This window comes from Lates calcarifer, linkage group LG18, assembly GCF_001640805.2.
Source record: "Lates calcarifer isolate ASB-BC8 linkage group LG18, TLL_Latcal_v3, whole genome shotgun sequence".
Lineage (NCBI taxonomy): Eukaryota > Metazoa > Chordata > Actinopteri > Centropomidae > Lates > Lates calcarifer.
The window spans coordinates 12,239,679-12,258,243 of NC_066850.1; the positions used below are offsets into that span (position 1 = coordinate 12,239,679).

The following is an 18,565-nucleotide window of genomic DNA, read 5'->3' on the forward strand; positions in this document are numbered from 1 at the left end:
TTCTGTCTGTATTTAATCATTCATTTATGTTCTTGTTTATTTTGTGTTAACTAAAATTAGAGAATATACATCCACCTATTCTTGGATTAACTTAATTTTCAGTGCATATGATATGATTATAAATGGAAGAAAACTGATGTGATTAAATCATTTTATATATATATATTAGGCACCGCTGACTTAGTAGAAATTGTTTAAACACCACAGTTAAATTGTTTTATGGTGCAAGGCTGTGGTTTAGATCCTTGGGTAACGTGTTGCTGTAAATTGTGTCCATGTGTGATCTGTTTCCATATGAATTATTTCATTTCACTGACAGAGACTTTAAAGTTAAAAACATGTCAAACAAAAGTCAGTCTGAAGTTGAAAAAAAAGGACACATAAAAAACTGTTTATTATTTTGTTTAATTATAATTATCATCATACATTTTTTTAAATCTTTTCTTGTCCACCACAGCACAGAGTGTAACAGTAACGCACACACTGCCCCGGGTTAACTGAGGGTCATTGAGTGTGTGTGTGAGGAATGTCGCAGGCTGAGCTGAGCTGCAGCGGCGGCAGCATCCAGCCGGTGAGATCAGACCAGCCCGGCGGGCGGCGCATTGCTACCTGGCTGAGATCCTGCACCGCTTCCCACACGGAGTTTGAGAAGTGCGCTGGACTTCCTGGTACGGGACCATGGACATTTTCTGCTCCACTTTGGCCGCTGGAATACCCGCAGCGATGTGATCGAGGAGGACTCGTCGAGTTGAGAGCAAGGTGAGCGTTTGCTGAATTTGTTTGAGCCCCGGTGTTGTCGGTTAATGTTGGAGCAGATGGGAACTTGTCGAGCTCCTGAAATGCATCTGTCAGTGGAAACGGTAGCGTTACCGCGGGGCTGAATGACGGTAGCCCATTAACGATAGCTTTTCAAAGTGAAATGAAACATGGCGCCGCTGCTTTTTGGACTTTGTTGGGCGTCTTTGTGAAATTGTTGCGGTTGTTTTACGTTTGTGAAAGAGGGTACATTGTGTTTTATTATTGTAAACTTTGTGCTTATTTGTATTCACTGAGGCCTACCTAGCCAAACCCACCACTGTTGAGCTAACAGAGTAGAACAAAGACACTTCCGGTATCATCCTACAAAACAAAAGTCCATTTACAAGCATAGATCTATATATGTACATCATGAGGCTCATTTATATGCTCTATCCATGGCCAATCTGGTTCTCCAGCAAAAAGACATTCCGTTTATTATGTAGACCTACTTTAAACCCAAAATAAGTATTATAATTCTAGTTTCGTCGAAATTGTTCTAGAGAGGTGTTGATTTAACTTTATTAGTATTTGAAGGATGCAGTTTGCAGTGTTGTTAAACTCTATTTCACTAGCAGGTGTTTCTACTGTTTTGTCCACCCTATTTAAATATCAGTGAAGGCAGACTAAATAATAGAAACACTCACCTCTCTGTGCAGTGCAGTACACTTTAGCAGCACCACATACTACAGTTTGTAAAAGTTTTAATACGAACTGAACATCTTAATTTTCATGAATGTAGGATGTAGAGCAGGATTGTTGTATTAAACAGCATTAGTTTTACCGAGGTGAACATAATAAACTGGGTGTATTTGCCTCCTTGACATCAGCTGAAGTTTTCACTTTCTTGTTTAAATTTTAATTGATTTCATTAGTAACTAGATAAAGAGAAACAAACGAAGCAAAACATTGTAACGCAGTATATGTTAACAAGTGTTTCATCAATGTTTTCAGTGTATGTATGTGAATCTTAAGCCCGCATACAAAGTCGGCATTTTATTTTGAATGGTGAAACGCTGTAATGCCGGTCGTATTTCGGCGAATTGTTGCAACGTTGACGCGGCCGAAACCCCCCCGGGCAACCTCCCGCAACGGAATCAATGCGGCCGGAGCACCAATCATGGTCTCCCATTGGCTGTAACTGCGGGGTCCTAGGTTCCTGATTGGCTGTGACGGCCTGACAATCACTTTGATGAGCTCGGAGCTGCAGCTGTGTTTGTAGCGTTTAAATAAATGAATCGAGGATCTCCGTTGTTTACATTTTAAAACAAGAAAATATGCACATGTGAACAGGGACGCGTGGGTGCGGGATTTTTTTTTCACTACTTGTATTTAATGAAGTTAATCACCGTGTGTTATTTCCTGCCTCAGGAGTGAGGGGATAGAGTTACCTTGTAGCAAGGTGCGTTAAGACATGCAGAGCCACGGCAAAAACGGATATAATACGAATCTATTTTCAAAATAAAAGTGTGAAACGTGTCAGTTTCGGGAATAAAAGTACTGTGATCAAACCATTAACTTTATGGAGCAATCTTGATATTTTCATCAGTGATCATAGCGAGCGTAAATATTAAACTTACAGTAAAATGGCACGTCAGAAATGTCATTACTAGAGTCTAGTATACACTTACACCATGAACCTTGCATCTCCAGATAAGGAGACCTTTAAGGCTTGAAAACAGTGTATATCTGAAAACTTTTTCACCCGCTCAAAGCCATTTACATTCAGAACATTCCAGTCAATAGCAGTTCATAGAAGCCCTGTTAGATAAATAATGGGAGTTTTATTTCGAAAACAGTGGTAGGAAATCGTATGTTTTAATGTTGCGTACTTGACAATGGTGTGTTTTTCAATCCTTCCTATCCCGCTTCAGGATAATGCGGCTTAACGCAGTCAGGAGCTTTGCAGTTTGAAAACACAGGGCATTTGTAGTAGTATGTAGCCTACTGCTGTGACTGTGTTAGCTGCAGACCCAAAACCTTGTGTGAATACTATGTAGTGCACATGTTGGACTGGAGTGTTAGGGTAAGAGGAGGGTAAACTTTGACCTCCAGTAGCAAGAAAAACAACCAGACAAACACCAACCGTTTAATAAGAGAAATACATTTCTCCCCTTGCAGGCCTTTGTCCTCATATCACTGTAGTGGTCATAAAATCGTGGTTAAAGTCTCAGTTTACACCGAGTGTCAGGCTGCGACTGAAATGAGCAGCATGTCAGGATGTGTCAGGGTCAGACTATTCGCTTTATCAGCTTTTATTTGGAGCCACTGTGGCACTGCTGCTGAGTTGCTTTTCTGGGATCAGCCCTTTCCCAGCTCTGATGCAAAGTAGAGATAGAAAACAGCAAGTAGGAGCAACATTCCTGGGAAAGGCAAGTCCTGTCCCACCAATGCTACCACGCTACTATCAGTGACAATAACTATAGACACCAGCAGCCATTAGGCTTCCAGCATTAAACATGAAGCCTCATTTTGTATATTAAACATGACATTAATCCAACTTAATATCATGGCATTTCTCTGACAGCCCTCCTCCTGCAGTTCAAATTAAGACTGATAATTTGAAGCACTTCAAAGTGTAAATTTGCAAATGGAAAGGACCTGATTCTTGAGAGAAGAATTAGAGAGTAAAAACATTTTTTTTACTCAGACCCGGCTGTACAGGAACGACTGTGACAGCCCCCCTCTGCTCATCATTGCTTGTCTTGCTGTTTTAGATTGTTGCTGTCTGTCACAGAGATCACAGAGCATCATCTACACAGCTGTGAGGCTTTCAGTGTCTTGCTTCGGGAGGGCAGAAGCTCGATGCTGCAGCATTTTAGGTGAAAGGTCTGTCTTCATGCCACCCTGCTGCCAGTACACTATTGTCAGCACTTGACCTTTTTACACAAAACCCTCTGCTGACTTTTATACATAGTTGTTGTGCCTGTGGCATTTTCAAGACCTACACTTAATGTGAGGCACATTTGCACCCTACTAATAATAGTGAACTGTGTCCTCCCAAATATTTTTTCACAATCAGACCTCCTAATGTGACATTTACCATCCCAAGATGCTTTTACTGACCCTGCCAAACTATAGGTGTCTATAGCTGCAACTAACCTTTGCTTTTATTCACATACTTTGCTTTACATTCTGTATTTTGTCTCAAATCAAAAGATTTTTAATTTACACTTTTAGAGACAGGAAGACAACAAATCTTCACTCTTGATTGGCTGAAAATAGCATTGTTTGGCATTTTGTGCTTAATTAATGACTTAAAAATGTCTGTCAGTTAACTATTTGACTAACCCACTAATTATTTCAGCACTAATAGTGTCAAATTTGGTCAAAATTATCATAAGAATTAGCTGCTAGGGTTTGGAGAAGAACATAAAATCTCTGACTGATCAAAAAAAAAAAGTTCCCCAGTTCTTGAGTTGGAGGCAGCTGTTGGATCTGTGGCTCAGTGACAGAGAGGAAATGGAAAAGCCCTGCCGTCGTCAGGGTCAACAACCACAAATTAGTTCATCTCCTTCTTCTGTTCGCTCTCTATCTCTGTCACAGCATCTGCTCAGCCCCCTCTTCAGAAACAATTGAATGAGCTAGTGGAGTGTGAGTGTGTGTGAGAGAGAGAGAGAGAGAGGAGAGAGAGAGAGAGAGAATATGTGTTTTCTTGTAGAAAGACCAGTTTATTTGCCAGGCTGCACGGTGTTAGGTGACTCCCCAAACTCGAATGCAGGTTTTGTCCAACCGAATGTCTGTATCATAGCAACAGAGACTTTACTACAGTAGTTCTCCCTCTCAGCTCCATACAGTATGTCTCTTTGTGTTGTCTTTGCAGTTTTATTCCTGACCCTGAATGTGTCTCCTTAAAGTAACTCTCAGTCCCTGAACAAGACAGAAAAATGACTGTCACTCAGTTAGAGGGAAATCGTACCTGCTCACCACAGTTACACAGAGTAAGAACAGGTGTTCAGGGAGCAGAGTGGGAATGACAGAGGCTCCATTCTCCACCATCACAATGATTCTGAAGTTGTTACTTTAAGGTAAACTATGTAATATTGCCTTAAAACTATTTCCAAGTAGTCTTAAAAGGATAGTTCAACATTCAGCCAATGTGTTTATTCACTTTCTTGCTTAGAGTTTATTGAACAGATTGATACCCCTCCTACATGTGTGCAAGAAAGTAAATTAGCATATTTCCACAAATGTGGAACTGTTCCTTTAAAAAGTCAACAAAAATCTGAGGTGTTTGTTTTGCAGAGGCTACTGTTTCCTTGATCATGCAGATCAGCTGAAATTTGATAAGAATTTCAATGCGGTGCAGCAGAATTTGACTGACTTCACAAGGCAGGCAGCCCACCCACATACCAGATGTAATACACACAGACACACACACACACACACACAAACACTCAGAGTTTCTGCATTCCCTCACTGCTGTCCAGGCTTTGGCACTGAGCTGCTACTGCTGCCCGTCTTTATTGGCCGCTGATCCCTGCTGGCTCCGTCCACAGCTTTCTCTTTTAATGCCCGGCTTCAGAGGAGCAACACACACAACACACCACCAGATGCTGAGCTGCCCTCTGGCCTGTGTGTATGTGTGTGAGGGAGAGTAAAATGCATTGGCTCCTGACCCTGCATCAAATGTAACTAACCTCATGTCCAACAAACACACCGGTGTTTGGCCAATATGGGCTTATAGAGGCCGATAGAGATAATTTTGGATAAATCTGCCACCAGCTGCTTATTTTCTGTTGTGATACTCGGATGTCAGCTCAGGCTGTTTTCGTGTCAGTGGGCAGTTAATTCACTTCAGAGAGGTCTAACCAGTCTGAGGTTGCATGGTTACTCTTTAACACGCCATAACAGCGGTTACACATCCCTCACAGCAGCTGGCCTGCTGAGTTTACAACAGCAGAACAAAAGAGGTCTTGTTTCTTAAACAGCGCTGTGGCTTGACAGATACAGGTTTGATTTTAGACTGAAGCTCATTTTTTGCTACAGTTAGAGTATCCTGGTGCCAAAATATTCTAAAATAACCAGCTTTATTACACTGAAGAAGAAGATCATAATATTTGTAATTAAATTCTGCATGTTATTAATGCAGTACTGTGTGGAGTCTGTGGAGAAATAGGAGTCAGTTCAGAATAAAGTCTGCCTAATGGTCAACTAGAGGATGCCTGAAGAGTCCAAACCTCCAACTGTCCAACTGTATCCTAAACTAAAGCACATATGATTTTGGTCTATGAGATCCTCAGACACAGCCGTAACCCCTCATTTAAACCCGACCCTCTGACCCCAGAATTCAAGTCAGTCTCTCTGAACTGACCCCAGCAGCACAGACAGTGCGTTTGATTGGCTGTATGGCTCGCTCAGTTTCAGTCATGATGACTGGCTGGTGTCCCAGCCCGGGGCAGAGGTGGACATATGGTGGCTCTAATCCCAGGTCACAGCCTCGACGCTAAGACTGTGCGCTTCAAACCCTCTGAAATCTCACTTCCTGCCTCTCACTCTTACATGTCTTCCATCTTCCTGAAGTGGCTGAAGGAAGAATCTCAGGCCTTTGTACTTTGGTTATACAAACTCTTGAATGTTTTTCCTGTGCTAGATAATGTTTTGTTGCTCTTGGAAACACTTGGGACTGATTACAAACAAATTTCCCACTAAAACTGATGCTGTTTTGCATGAACACTGATATTTGTGTATTTGTTTTTTGGCTGTACTTGGCTCAGTGGTTTTAAGTGGCCTGGACTTGCAACACTGAAAAATTCTCAAATAACAAACACACCAAACTCTTTGTATAATTCTTGATATTTTCAAAGTTTCCTGGCTGGATATCAGAGATGAGCGCTGGTTTTTAATGACTTCTGAGTCTTTTTAACTGATCTACAGTTCAGCATTACTCTTGAACTTGCTGGACCTGATTAGGTGACTGTCACTCAGTTAGAGGGAGATCGTACCTGCTCACCAGTTACACAGAGCAACAGGTATTCAGAGCAGAGTAGGAATGACAGAGGCTCCATTCTCCCTGTTACAAGTCAGTGAACCATCACAGTGATTCTGAAACTGTTTTTATTTAATTTCTATTTAATTTTAAAGTTAAATAGAGGCACAATGTTGCTTTAAAATCTCCTTTCATTCAAGAATATATTTTGGTTATCAATCGCTCTCTTGAATGTTTGATCTTCACTGTGTAGAATGACGAATGTTCAGTTTCACTCTAGAAGAATGTTCTCAAAGTCTCACCATAGTTTGAAAGCCAGTCACAATCCAGTGTGCTCTTTCAAGAAGCATGATGGGGAAACCTGTCGGTGTCATATACCCGGACAGTTGACTGCTTGTGTCTAGCATTTAACTTTCAAAACTAACTACATTTGCAGATTCACAGATTCTTTGGGTTTTCGATAAGGGAGTAGGAGTAGATGTAATTTCAACATTTTTTTAAAAAATAGGTTGTTTTTGACATACTTGTAACCAGTTTTGTACTGCTGACTGCTGGTTAGATAAAATAAGATGAAGACATCATCTAGTATTCTGGGAAGCTGTAATAGGCTTTACTACAATATGTCTGACCACTTCAAAGACTGCTGCTGCACTCAGTCTGCCTAATAGCTTTCAAACTATCTAAACCAATAGTAAATTCAATGTGGATGACAATGATAGACGTAACAATGGCCAGATGGCAGTATCAGCTCTCTTTCCATCTTCAGTATGAATGAATCTGTGCACAGTTTGCTGCTCTGCTGCTTATTTGTTATTCCCTCTGCTTCTGAAGCTTTCTGCTGACTTGTGCTGGTTTTTGCCCCGACAGTTATTGGATCCTCCAGCATCTGCAGAAGTCGTGCTCATGGCAACACAGGGGGGAACTTAATTTCTATATCACCTGCATCATTTTCCTCCTTTCTGCCTTCCTGTCCCCCACCCCTCACCCTCCCCTTCTCCTGCTGCAAACATCTGCAGAGTGATCAAATTACCCATTATTACTGCATACTATCATCAGATTGCTGTTATTTAGTCCAGTGACCGGGCTGATTTGGACGGATGGATGCTCATGCACACCCACACACACATACAAAGCCAAGGCTGCTCATTCACCCGCCCTGTGCCCTGCCATTTCTGTCCAAGAATTTCAGTGGCATAAACAGTCAGTTTGAACATTGTGGTGTAGTTCTTGTTATTAGGTGTACGGAAGTGATCTCATGCTCTATTGTTTTTCTTCCCCAGGTCATGAGTGCCTCTAGGAAAGACCCAGTGGAGAATAACCTCACCTGTCCAAAGCCCCGCCCTACCTGGGCCTCACCCTGCCCCCCACCCCTGGACTCCCACCATGAGTAAGTTCCTGATAATTTTTTTAACCTACAGACAGGCAACAAATTAAAGGAAAAACTCAGAAAAATGAGTGGAGAAACAGGATGACAGTGCCCTTGACTCACTAAATGGTCACTAAATGGTTCAGTGAGTATGACAATGATGTCTCTCTCCTGCCATCATCAAAACACCAAATGAGGGAATATCTTCTGAAAGAATGGTGCTCCATCCCTCCAGTAGATTTTTAGAATTAATGTCAAGCTGCACATTCAAGCTGTTCTGATGACTAATTGTGGCCCAACACCTTACTAAGATACTTACTATTGGTCTTTCCTTTAATTTGTCACCGGTCTGTATGTTTATTTATTGAAAACTACCCGCTCATGTGTGCTGTCTTCTACTTGGGCTGCTTTGTTGTTGTTGTGATGGAAATCACTGGAATCAGGAATACTGTACATTTTTGTGTCATAGTGTGGCTTTTTCTGTCTGCCCGTCTGATGTCTGTCATCTTTATTAGAGAGGGGTGTGGCTCAGGAGGTAGAGGGGGTTGTCCACCAGGTGGTTCGATCCCCAGCTCCTCCAGTCCACATGACTAAGTGTCCTTTGGCAAGATACTGAAATTGCTTCTGTGAATGAGTGTGTGTATGAAATTCAGTTTTTCAAGGAACTGCAGCTTAAGGAACTTTTTCATCACAGTAGTTTGGGCGTTATGCTGTGGTGGATTTCATATCTGGGCCCAGTCACACTGTAATGTGTCGACCAGGACATTGTGTCATTCGGGCTGAATTTGTGTCTGAACTGGGCCTCAGGCTGCTGAGAGGAGAACTGTTTTATTGGGCTGAAATGTTGAATGATGAATTTTGAACGTTGCACCCTTTTCTTTAAGCCTTTAAGATTTAACGTCATTGTGAATGTACTGGATCTGCCTTCCTTTGCACCTCCAACCTGCTCCTCTCTCCTCCTCCTCCTCCTCCTCCCTGATGGCAGAAACATATGGCGCAGAGGAGAAGTGCTGCAGCCCTCACAACCTCATCATTCATCAGTCACACTGCAAAGCATGATGGGAGGGCAAATGTAGCGGGGATGTGGCTCAATCAGCTCCATCTACATTATATCTGTGTGTGTGTGTGTGTGTGTGTGTGTGTGTGTGTGTGTGCTATCTGCTTGTTTCCTGTGCTGCTGTATGTCAGTGTGACTGTAATGGCGCGGCCTCACATGTCGGCTCAGTGTGAGTCATCCAGCGAGGCCAGACTGCAGTATATTCTGTTAATGTCTAGTTCATACATGTGTGTAACGTCACACACGCACACACACTGCACCAGAAGAGCTGATCGAGGGGTGTGTCCTGTGTTCTGCTGAACATGAGGCTGCTGTTATGCAGCTCAACATTCATTTTTAAAGCTTGAACTCTTTAGTTTGGAAACATTTGTGAAATAAACTAATAATACTGATAATACTGAATAACTGTCAGGCCTCAGTAGAAGTAGAGAACTATAGGGATAAAATCTTCTATCATGGTATGTGATACCCTTTCTTAGATAGAAAATATGTGTAACATTGCTGGCTTCATCAAGCTGTTAAAGTGATGGCTTTAAGTCTTTAAGACATAGGTGGATTTTACATAAATGCTCCTCACAGCAGCAGAGAGAGCGACTCTCCTCGGGTGAGGTTTGGCACCTGAGAGGAGGAGAGTCGGGCAAATACGACTTGAAAAGTGGTGATAGTAAAGGAGTGTTTTCTTTTATCTCCCAGGCTGCATCAGATAAGGATTTGAATTCTTATTTTGTTGTTGAACCCTTAATTAATGAATGTCATAAACACAGGGAGCCAATTTTTAGGGAGTCAATTTTATCGACTGATCTGATGTCAGAAGAATCTCTTTAACAAATATATTTGGTCCATTCAGTGGATTATTAACTCGTTTTATCTGCTTTGTGCAGAAGAAATGATCATTTCCAGTACCTTAACTCAGGGTACTCACTGATACTGAGTGCTGATTTGATACAGGTGCTCTCTTCTTCCCTACTGTGAAGTCTGTAAACCTTATTAAGTGGAACTCAGTGGAATTATTATTATTATGTAAAGTAAAACTGAACCAGGGATTTTGATAATCTAACTGATGGTGGAAAATTTGAATTTTACTCCTATCTTTTCTTCTATATTTAATGTGGATCGGTCACATTGTGTCCAGTGCCTGATAATGAGTAATGGGTAATGAGATCAGTGTCAGTACTGATGCCGATCCAATGTACCGGATCAGTAAATGTCACTGAGTTTGATCTGGTGAGATTACCCTCAAGACTTTTAGGTAAAAGTGACTTATATTTGCACTGTGCTAACAAAATCCAATTTCTTATTATGATATTTTAAAAACAGATACTTTTATATCAGTGTACACTCAGTATAATAACATAAAGGTGCATAAAGACAAGGTCACCACTGGTGCTCTAACTAAAGGTTGTTGTTGTTGTTGTTGTTATAGTGTGGTGGAGTTGGAAAGCCTTATTAAGGTAAGCCTTAGGTCTTATTGTGTCATCATTTTTGGGTTGTCTTGTTTGTATGTCTTTGTACGCGGCATGGTGGTTCAGTCAGTAGCACTGTTGCCTGACAGCGAGAAGGTTCTTGGTTCAAACCCCCCTTCACTTGGGGCTTTTCTGTATGAAGTTTGCATGTTCTCCCTGTGTCCTCACTGTCCAAAGACGTGCAGGTTAACTGGTGATTCTGCATTGTCCTTATGTGAACAGTTGTGTGTCAGTCCTGTGATAGACTGGTGATCTGTCCAGGGTGTACCCCGCCTCTCACCCAATCTCAGTTGGGATAGGCTCCAGACCCCCTGCGATCCGCAAAGGATAAGATAAGAGGATGTTTGTATGTCTGCTATGGAGTTATTTAAGTATGTTACTGTTGATGCTGTAGAAACCACTTTCACAGTGTCTGATATGACTGATGACAAGCATTTATTGCCTAACTCTTAGATGAACATGTGTGGATTAGTATCAGAAAGAAAGAACAGTAGAAAGTGAGTTTATTTCTTCACCCCCTCATAGTTATTTGCTCTTTGGTATCAGGCCTCCCCATTTTACAGCTCTGTCCTCTCAGACCTTCTTGTTTTCTTTGCCGTTTAGCTCACTTCATAGATAAGGATTGAACAGGAGCCAGCGTTTCCTCCTGCCAGCGCTGTTAACTCCCCCTGTGCTGTGTCGCCAGTGTTTCTGTGTGCGGAGCTGCAAGGCTGTAGATCTCTATACCAAGGGGCTGGGACTGGGTTACCAGGGCAACCCAGTGCATGCAAGGCGTTTACTGGAAGGCGATTGGATTAAGCAGACGCTGCTGAAGGAAAGGGGGGGTGGAGGGGACTGCTGAGAGCTTTAACCCGATTACTGCCTTTGCCTTTGCACACTGTGCCAACCGTACATGTACACAAACAGGTGTGTGTGTATGTCAAGGGGGGTTAGGTGGTTGATCTGATTGATTGTGAGTGATGAAAATGGAGGAAAGGGTGATTGATGAGCTGAGTGGTGTAACAGTTGGAAAAGCCCACCAGCAGCTTGGCGGTTTATGTGATAGTTGCAGCAAACGTGAGAGTTTGTGTGTGTGTGTGTGTGTGTGTGTGTGTGTGTGCTGCCCCAAAGGCCCTGCTCCTTTTAATACATAAGATGAATACATTGTTGTGTTAAAATGAATGTGAAATAAATCAAGACAAGTAAAACTGTACGAGAAGAAGTAAAAACAACCAACAACAGTTGTTAAAAAGTGTGTAGATATAATTTTAATAATGGCTTTACTGGCCTAATCTCCCCATTAACAACTTCAGTGGAGGAAAATGGCCTGAAACTACAAAAGAGAAAACAAACTTGGTGCTGCTACTGTTGTCTTAATGTGACCTGAATGTGCTTTGTAAGCAGCTGGCGCTCTGGGAGAAAGGCTTTTATGTGTTTCATTATTTATTTTAACCTTTGATAGACTCACTCTCTCGCCTGGAGATGGTTGACGATGTTGATATCCTGAGCTAATTACCTTAATTACCCCCCTACAACACACACACAACCAACAAACGCATACACGCTGGCCCAGGGCAGGGCGGGGTTAGTCTCTTCTAACAAGTCTGTTAACAAGGATGGATGACTCACTTCAGATGGCGTGAATTTTAGTGGAAAAAGAGAGAAAAAAGGGGGACAGAGAGAGAAAGAGGGACAAAGGAAAGAATCAGACTCTTCTTTACTCTGCTGTAAACTTCTTTGTTTTTGTTTAATGCAGCTTCACTGCAGGTGCTATGTACCCAGGGGTCCTCAAAGTGGGGTCTTGAGAGGGGTCAGGGTCTGCAGCAAAAAAAGAAACTATTAATAATAGTAGTAGTAAGTTTTCAGGAGATGTGGACACAGTAACAGTGCTTGGCCTGAAAAGCTGGGTCTCTCTGGTGAGGTTTGTTTACAGTGAGAATGCAAAATGGACCAACCACAGGATTTGACATCTGTGGTGTCAACATAGCACATATGTGATTTTAGCATGAATTCACATGCTGAGCTATTATTATGTTTACTCCAACCAAATGCTGATCATGATAACTGTCAAGAAGGAAATCTCCTAAACCAGTGCTTCAGTATATTTCACATTTTGTGGTATGTTTCACACTTCTTACTGAGTAGCGAGGATACAGTGTCTAACTTGACAGAATAATTTCAGCCTGATGTTTCCTTTTTCTTACATGTAAAGAAACTAGAATTACTGCCAGCCTGTCCAGTTTCAGTTAACTAGTGTCTGAATTCTTGTGTTACAGTCAAAAATGTGTTACGTGCAGTCACAGTGACCTAATCACGTCATCCCTACATGCTACATGACTTGAAAAAAACATGTCTAAATGAATATATTGAAGCATTGTTATCACAGGTTTTACTTTCAGGAACAAAATTTTATTAGACATTCATGATCTTTTCCCTAAAGCTGCATGTGATGTGACATATAATATTATCTGTGAACCAGAGAAGCTGTTAGCACACCTTCATATATATGCTAATAATACACTGCAGTTCTGTTGGTCTGTAGAAAAATGACTCCCGCAGACTGCTTTTCCCCACAGACTGCAGAGCATAGTGATGACAGTGGAAGGAGGGGAGACTGATGGGAAATGAGGAAGAGACACAGAAGCTATGTAAGGTTTTATTGGTGTTGTATAAACAGTGCTGTTAGTTAAAGGAGCATAATGGCTCTAAAAAGACTCAGACAGGGACTTTGAGTTTCTGTCAGCAGCAGCACTTTGGTGTGTCATCCATAGAAATAAATAGAAGGAAAGAATGAGAGGGGAAAGGGAAAGAGGCTGTAATGTTGTTAATAAGTTCCTATTTATATTCTGTCTCTTCCTGTGGAGGCCTCAAATGACTTCTCCTGTAGACACAAAAAGTCAGTGAGAATTAAGAATTGGGCTTATTAATATAAACCAAGAGTCCAGGCCACAAGTATTCGGACTCTTCCAACTCTTCAGGCTGTGAGTTTCAGTGCATTAAATCTGAGATAAAATAATGGATACTACATTACAAGTGCCAAGTCTGCAACCTTTTTTAACACATGGTGCCTGAATTGCAATTACTGATTTCTGAGCTCACAAGTAGGAGAGTTTGAGGAGCACTTGAAGGCAGCATGAGTTTGCAGGTAAGGACTGTTGACTCCAATCTGTTCACCTGTCCTTCACCTATTCCAACACACACACACACACACACACACACACACACACACACACACACACACACACACACACACACACACACACACACACACACACACACACACACACACACACACACACACAGACACAGACACAGTTATCCCTCCCTGTCAGAAGAAGACTGATGTCATCTGGTGGCATGCTGGGTACACAGTGTCTGGGTGTGGTGCAGGGATAATTATTCTCTCTTCAAAGGCTCATCTGGCCTCCATCTGCTGGACTCTAGCATGGTTAGCTTAGCCACATAACACACAGCAAAGGTCTTTACACTCGCTCTGTTGCTAGACCTGAAGTAGTTATTAAAATCCGGCTGAACATGCATGTTCTTTTTTCAGCTACAACCTGGTTTACATTCATGCATCCACACCTGGAAGCTGCTCAACACAAGCACAGACTCAAAGTAGTCAGCCACAGAGAAGTTTTGTGGGAAAAGTTTGTGCGTGAGCGCCCAGGGCAGCTCAGCTATAGGTCTTGAGGGAAGGGAGGGTGTTATTAACGCAACCACATTTTCCGAGCCAGGGAACCTTGTGAACACGGTCTGTAAGCTGCCAATTCCCACTATGATGTTAATCACACAGGATAGATGACAGCAAATGGTGCTAATGTCTCCCCGCAGTGCATGTCATTCTCCGCCCAAGACATTGCAGTTCCAAATAGCTCCTAGCGGGTGTTCAGCTTGAAAATAGCACCGTGTTAAAGCAATACTTCAGTGGAGGGAGTGTTGCTTCCGGTACCACCCAGTGGGTGGGGGGTGTATGATTCCAGTACAAATATAACCCACAATATTCTCAGGTTGCAGCAGTTTCAAGACAGAATACTTAGCACACAACTTCTGTACTTTATACCAGAGACACAATAGAAACTACTTGCAAATATCCATTGCAGTTGACATGTCAATCAGTAATTGTTAGGTTCAGCTATATGACATTCACCATCCGAGGATACAGAAATACCTGTGTGTTATCATGGCACCAGAATTATAGAGTATTGTCGTACCGTCATGTCGAGTGTGAGCATCAACTGCTCATATTCTCCTGTGTGTTCTTGTCTCTGTAATGGTGGTGTGGATTTGTTCATAAAGCATGTCATATATTTGTTTTAAAAGCTGCTATATGAAGAGATTACATTATTACTATAAGAATTATTAGCATTACTTGTTGTTATACAATCAATCTGTTTGTGTGGTTGTGTAATTAAACTAAATGGGGAACAGTTTTTATGCAGCGTTAAAGCAAAAGTTCACAGGTTGGGAAACGTTTTGGGAAATACTTCTTTGCTATCTGATGTTAGATGAGAAGATCAATACCAGTGTCATATCTGTCTGTTTTAAAAGGCTGTGGCCAGCAGTTGCTTAGCTTGGCTTAGCAATGAAGACTGGAAACAGAGCGGAACTTACAGCGAATAAACAAACAAGGAAAAACTTGTTGAGTTCCAGGTAGGCAGATTTTGTTTCTGCCGGACAGAGCTGGTGTCAGCCTGAAATGGATTTCGTCAGATTTTCTCAGGGTTTTTTGCATTTAAATGCTTTACATCAGGCATGTTTCAGCATGGAGGTCATAGTTGTATACATACAGTACATTTAAAGTACCTGAAAATACAAACTTGGTACTTGGTTTTCTGTAGTTGTATAATAGATTTAAAGCAGCTCAGTTGTTACTGATTCCCTTTCAACATCTGAGAAAGCGGAAATGTCAGATTTGCTCAATCTTGTTTACCTCTATTCTTGCTTTGTTTGTGTTTGTTCACTCAATAATACCATGTTTCTGACAGCACTTTAAGGCAGCATTTGTTCTTGTGTGTTTTTTTTTTTTTTTTCTCGTTAAACCCTTAAGCCTCAAACGATGATGACACATCTCCTGGTGTGAAATGTGTCTTCACCGGCTCCAGACTGTTAGAGCCTCTCTGCCCACAGAATGACTCAGGGCTAATTACTAGAGAGAATGGTATTTGTTTGCCTCAAGAGCACCTGAGGAAACAGGACTGTTTCAGTTTGTTGTTGTCGTGCAGGTTGGGAAGGTTTATTAACCTACTGTGCTTCCTCCATTTCAAGGACTCGTCACCCTGAGCATGCTGCAAATTCAAACTTGAATAGAGATTAAGGATTAAGATTAATCCAGATTTTATAACAGATGACATGCTGTTTTTATTAACGCCACTGTGTCGCGGCCACATCTAAAGTCTCCCACAGAAAGGAAATAAGGCAGGTGTTGTGGTAGAGGAACTTGTCTCTAGTGTGACATTCACACAGGCGACATTAAAAAAAACACTGTGTTTTCACTGCAGTGACAAAATGGTCATCAAGTCTGTGCTGTGTATTCCCACAATGCTATTTAATGCGGTTGTTACGCTGATTTTTCTCCCTTTCTTGCCCATAGTTCAGTTTGTTTCGCTGGCTGCTTCATCGACACAGAAATTTCATAGACCACCAAAGCACAACCTGGCAAAATGGAAAACATTCACTGTAGAGCTGAAACAATCAGAGAAAAATTGATTAGCGTTCTCTGTTTTCTTTAAAGGATAACTCCAGTATTTTTGAACCTGGGCCTTATTTTCCCATGTTTCTGTGTGTAAATGATTGATGGTGACAAAACTCTTTGGAATTTAAGTTAAGTTTTAGCCCATTTACTACAAACCATGACTGCTGCTGATCACAAGTCAAGAGTCTGCTCAGTTATCTCATCTCCATATAAAAATGAATGGAAGCCAGTGTCTGCTTGGAAAGTTGGAAAAGTGCATTTAAAACTCTACATTATGTTGACAAAACAATCTTGCCACAATGTCCATTTAGTATTTCTGAAGCTTTCAATTATATCATATGATCTGCTATAGCCTTCCATCCTCTGAGGACGACATGTTATGTATAGTTTGGGTCCATTTAAGGACATGGACTCTCAAATTGCATTCATGAGTGTGTTTTCTCAAAAAGAAAAATTGTGCAGCTTTAATCAGCACATTTCTGCATCTAAAGTCCCACACTGAAACATTTAAAAGGAAAGTTTTTTGCAGACTGGGAAGAGAGCTAAACTCAGAATATTTCACTTGAAAGGGAGTTCTGCTTATTTCTGAGCCGTTAAACCTGATTTGTTCTCAGTCATCTCTTTCACTTTCCTCCTGTTTTCTGTCCTTTCTTTCTTCTTCTCTCTCTCTCTTTTTTGCACCACGTTCCATTTCCCTGTCTTAACTGAAAATTGAACTGTGTGTGATGTGTAATGTGTGATGTGTGATCCCATGCCAGTTCTGTGGTGGAATGCAGTTCGTCCACCCTCCCATTCTCTCTGCGTTTTCTGTCCTTTCCTGCAGTGGTGAGGGATGCTCAGATGTCATGTTTTGTGGTGACAGGGATGTGTGTGTGTGTGTGTGTTGAGTTATAAGAGGGGGTGGGGGGTGGGGTTACAGGAAGGAAGCCTTGCTGGAATATGATTACATCTTGCAGTAAACAGGGCAGCAGGAGGAAATGGATCCACAGACCCTGTCCTCGGGGCATTTGCATGTCCTCACCAGAGAGAGATTTTCATGAGTAATACAGTGTTACACACACATACACACACACCCAGGTAGATCACATACCTAAACACATCCTCACCTGCACATTACATACTCATGTGTCAGTTTTTCCATAGATGAGACATTACTGTGTATTAAAAATCAGATCTGGTCCAGTCACAGTATGGTCCTCTTCTGACTGATGTTACATTGACTCCTGCTTTGGTGGTCTGTGGGAAAACCTGAAGCCACCAGGATTCTGATGGGATGTCCTGTCAGTGTTTGTACACTGTGTTTAAAACTTAAAAGAGAAATGTGTCTTTTATGAATCTCATTTGTTAAAGACACAGTTAGACACATTAATCTCCTGGAAAACAGTGAATCTTCAATGGTGCCCTCATCCTGCACTAGTAGCTGTGAACTTTTCCATCACAGGAACTCACCAACCCACCCCATTACCTGAACATTTTGAAGCTTTTTGAGGCTTCGGTACTAGTTTTGTCATTGCGGTTAAAGCCCAGATCATTGTTACTTTCATTACTGATTAATCTGCCAACTGTCTTGTGTTGTCTGTGCAACAGTTCAGAATGCAAAGATACTCAATTTACTACCATAAAGGACCAAGAAAAATGTTCACTGGAAGCAGGAAACGTTTTGTATTTCTGATTCTAATCTTATGATCAATTAATCAGTTAATCAGCTAATCAGTTCAGCTTTTTCCAACATGTTTTACAAAGCAAGATGTTTTGGACATAAAAGGCAACAGTGCAACCAATTGTGGCACTTGAATGTGCTTTATGTGAGGCCGATATTGTTATTGATTTTGTCTCATGCTTGTATGCACGTGAGATTCAAGACCAACAGAGAATTCAGGGCATTGCCGGAGCCAACTCGTGGCTCCACTGCTTCACCAGTAATTTTTACCCTGCACAAATTGCCTGTGTGTTGTACTGTGTACCCATCTGTGACAGGCACTGACAAATCATCTGGTCCCATTTTCATGTTTGTGTTTGGAAGTGCTCTCTGAATAGCTCCCCAAACACTAATGGCATCCTGGACGTCTTTGTTTGTCCAGCAGTCGATCATCATTGTTCTTCTTCTTTAAAGCATTGGTTGTCAAAGCAGTTGTAAAATTCAGGTTGCTATCATTGTGTTAGCTGTGATCGCTCTTATTGTGCTGTGATGGCACATCTACTCACTGGTCATGATTGATAGCACTGCCGCCAACCCCTGAATGTCCCTGAAACTTGTATTTAGTACCACCTCTGAAACAGT

At 41.6% G+C, this 18,565-nt stretch overlaps 1 protein-coding gene across 2 annotated transcripts in view; it reads left to right on the plus strand.

The window, feature by feature from the left end:
* The window catches only part of usp6nl (USP6 N-terminal like), a 78,893-nt gene that overhangs the window by 2,739 nt on the left and 57,589 nt on the right, over positions 1–18,565 (plus strand). Inside the window, exons 3-4 of one of the 2 annotated variants that reach the window (XM_018694904.2) lie at positions 458–759; positions 8,005–8,111. In XM_018694904.2, the coding sequence (XP_018550420.1) occupies positions 8,108–8,111 (4 nt within the window). In that variant the 5' untranslated portion in view covers positions 458–759; positions 8,005–8,107. Of the gene's footprint in view, positions 1–442; positions 760–8,004; positions 8,112–18,565 lie in introns of those variants that run through there. The other variant, XM_018694905.2, reaches the window with a different exon arrangement.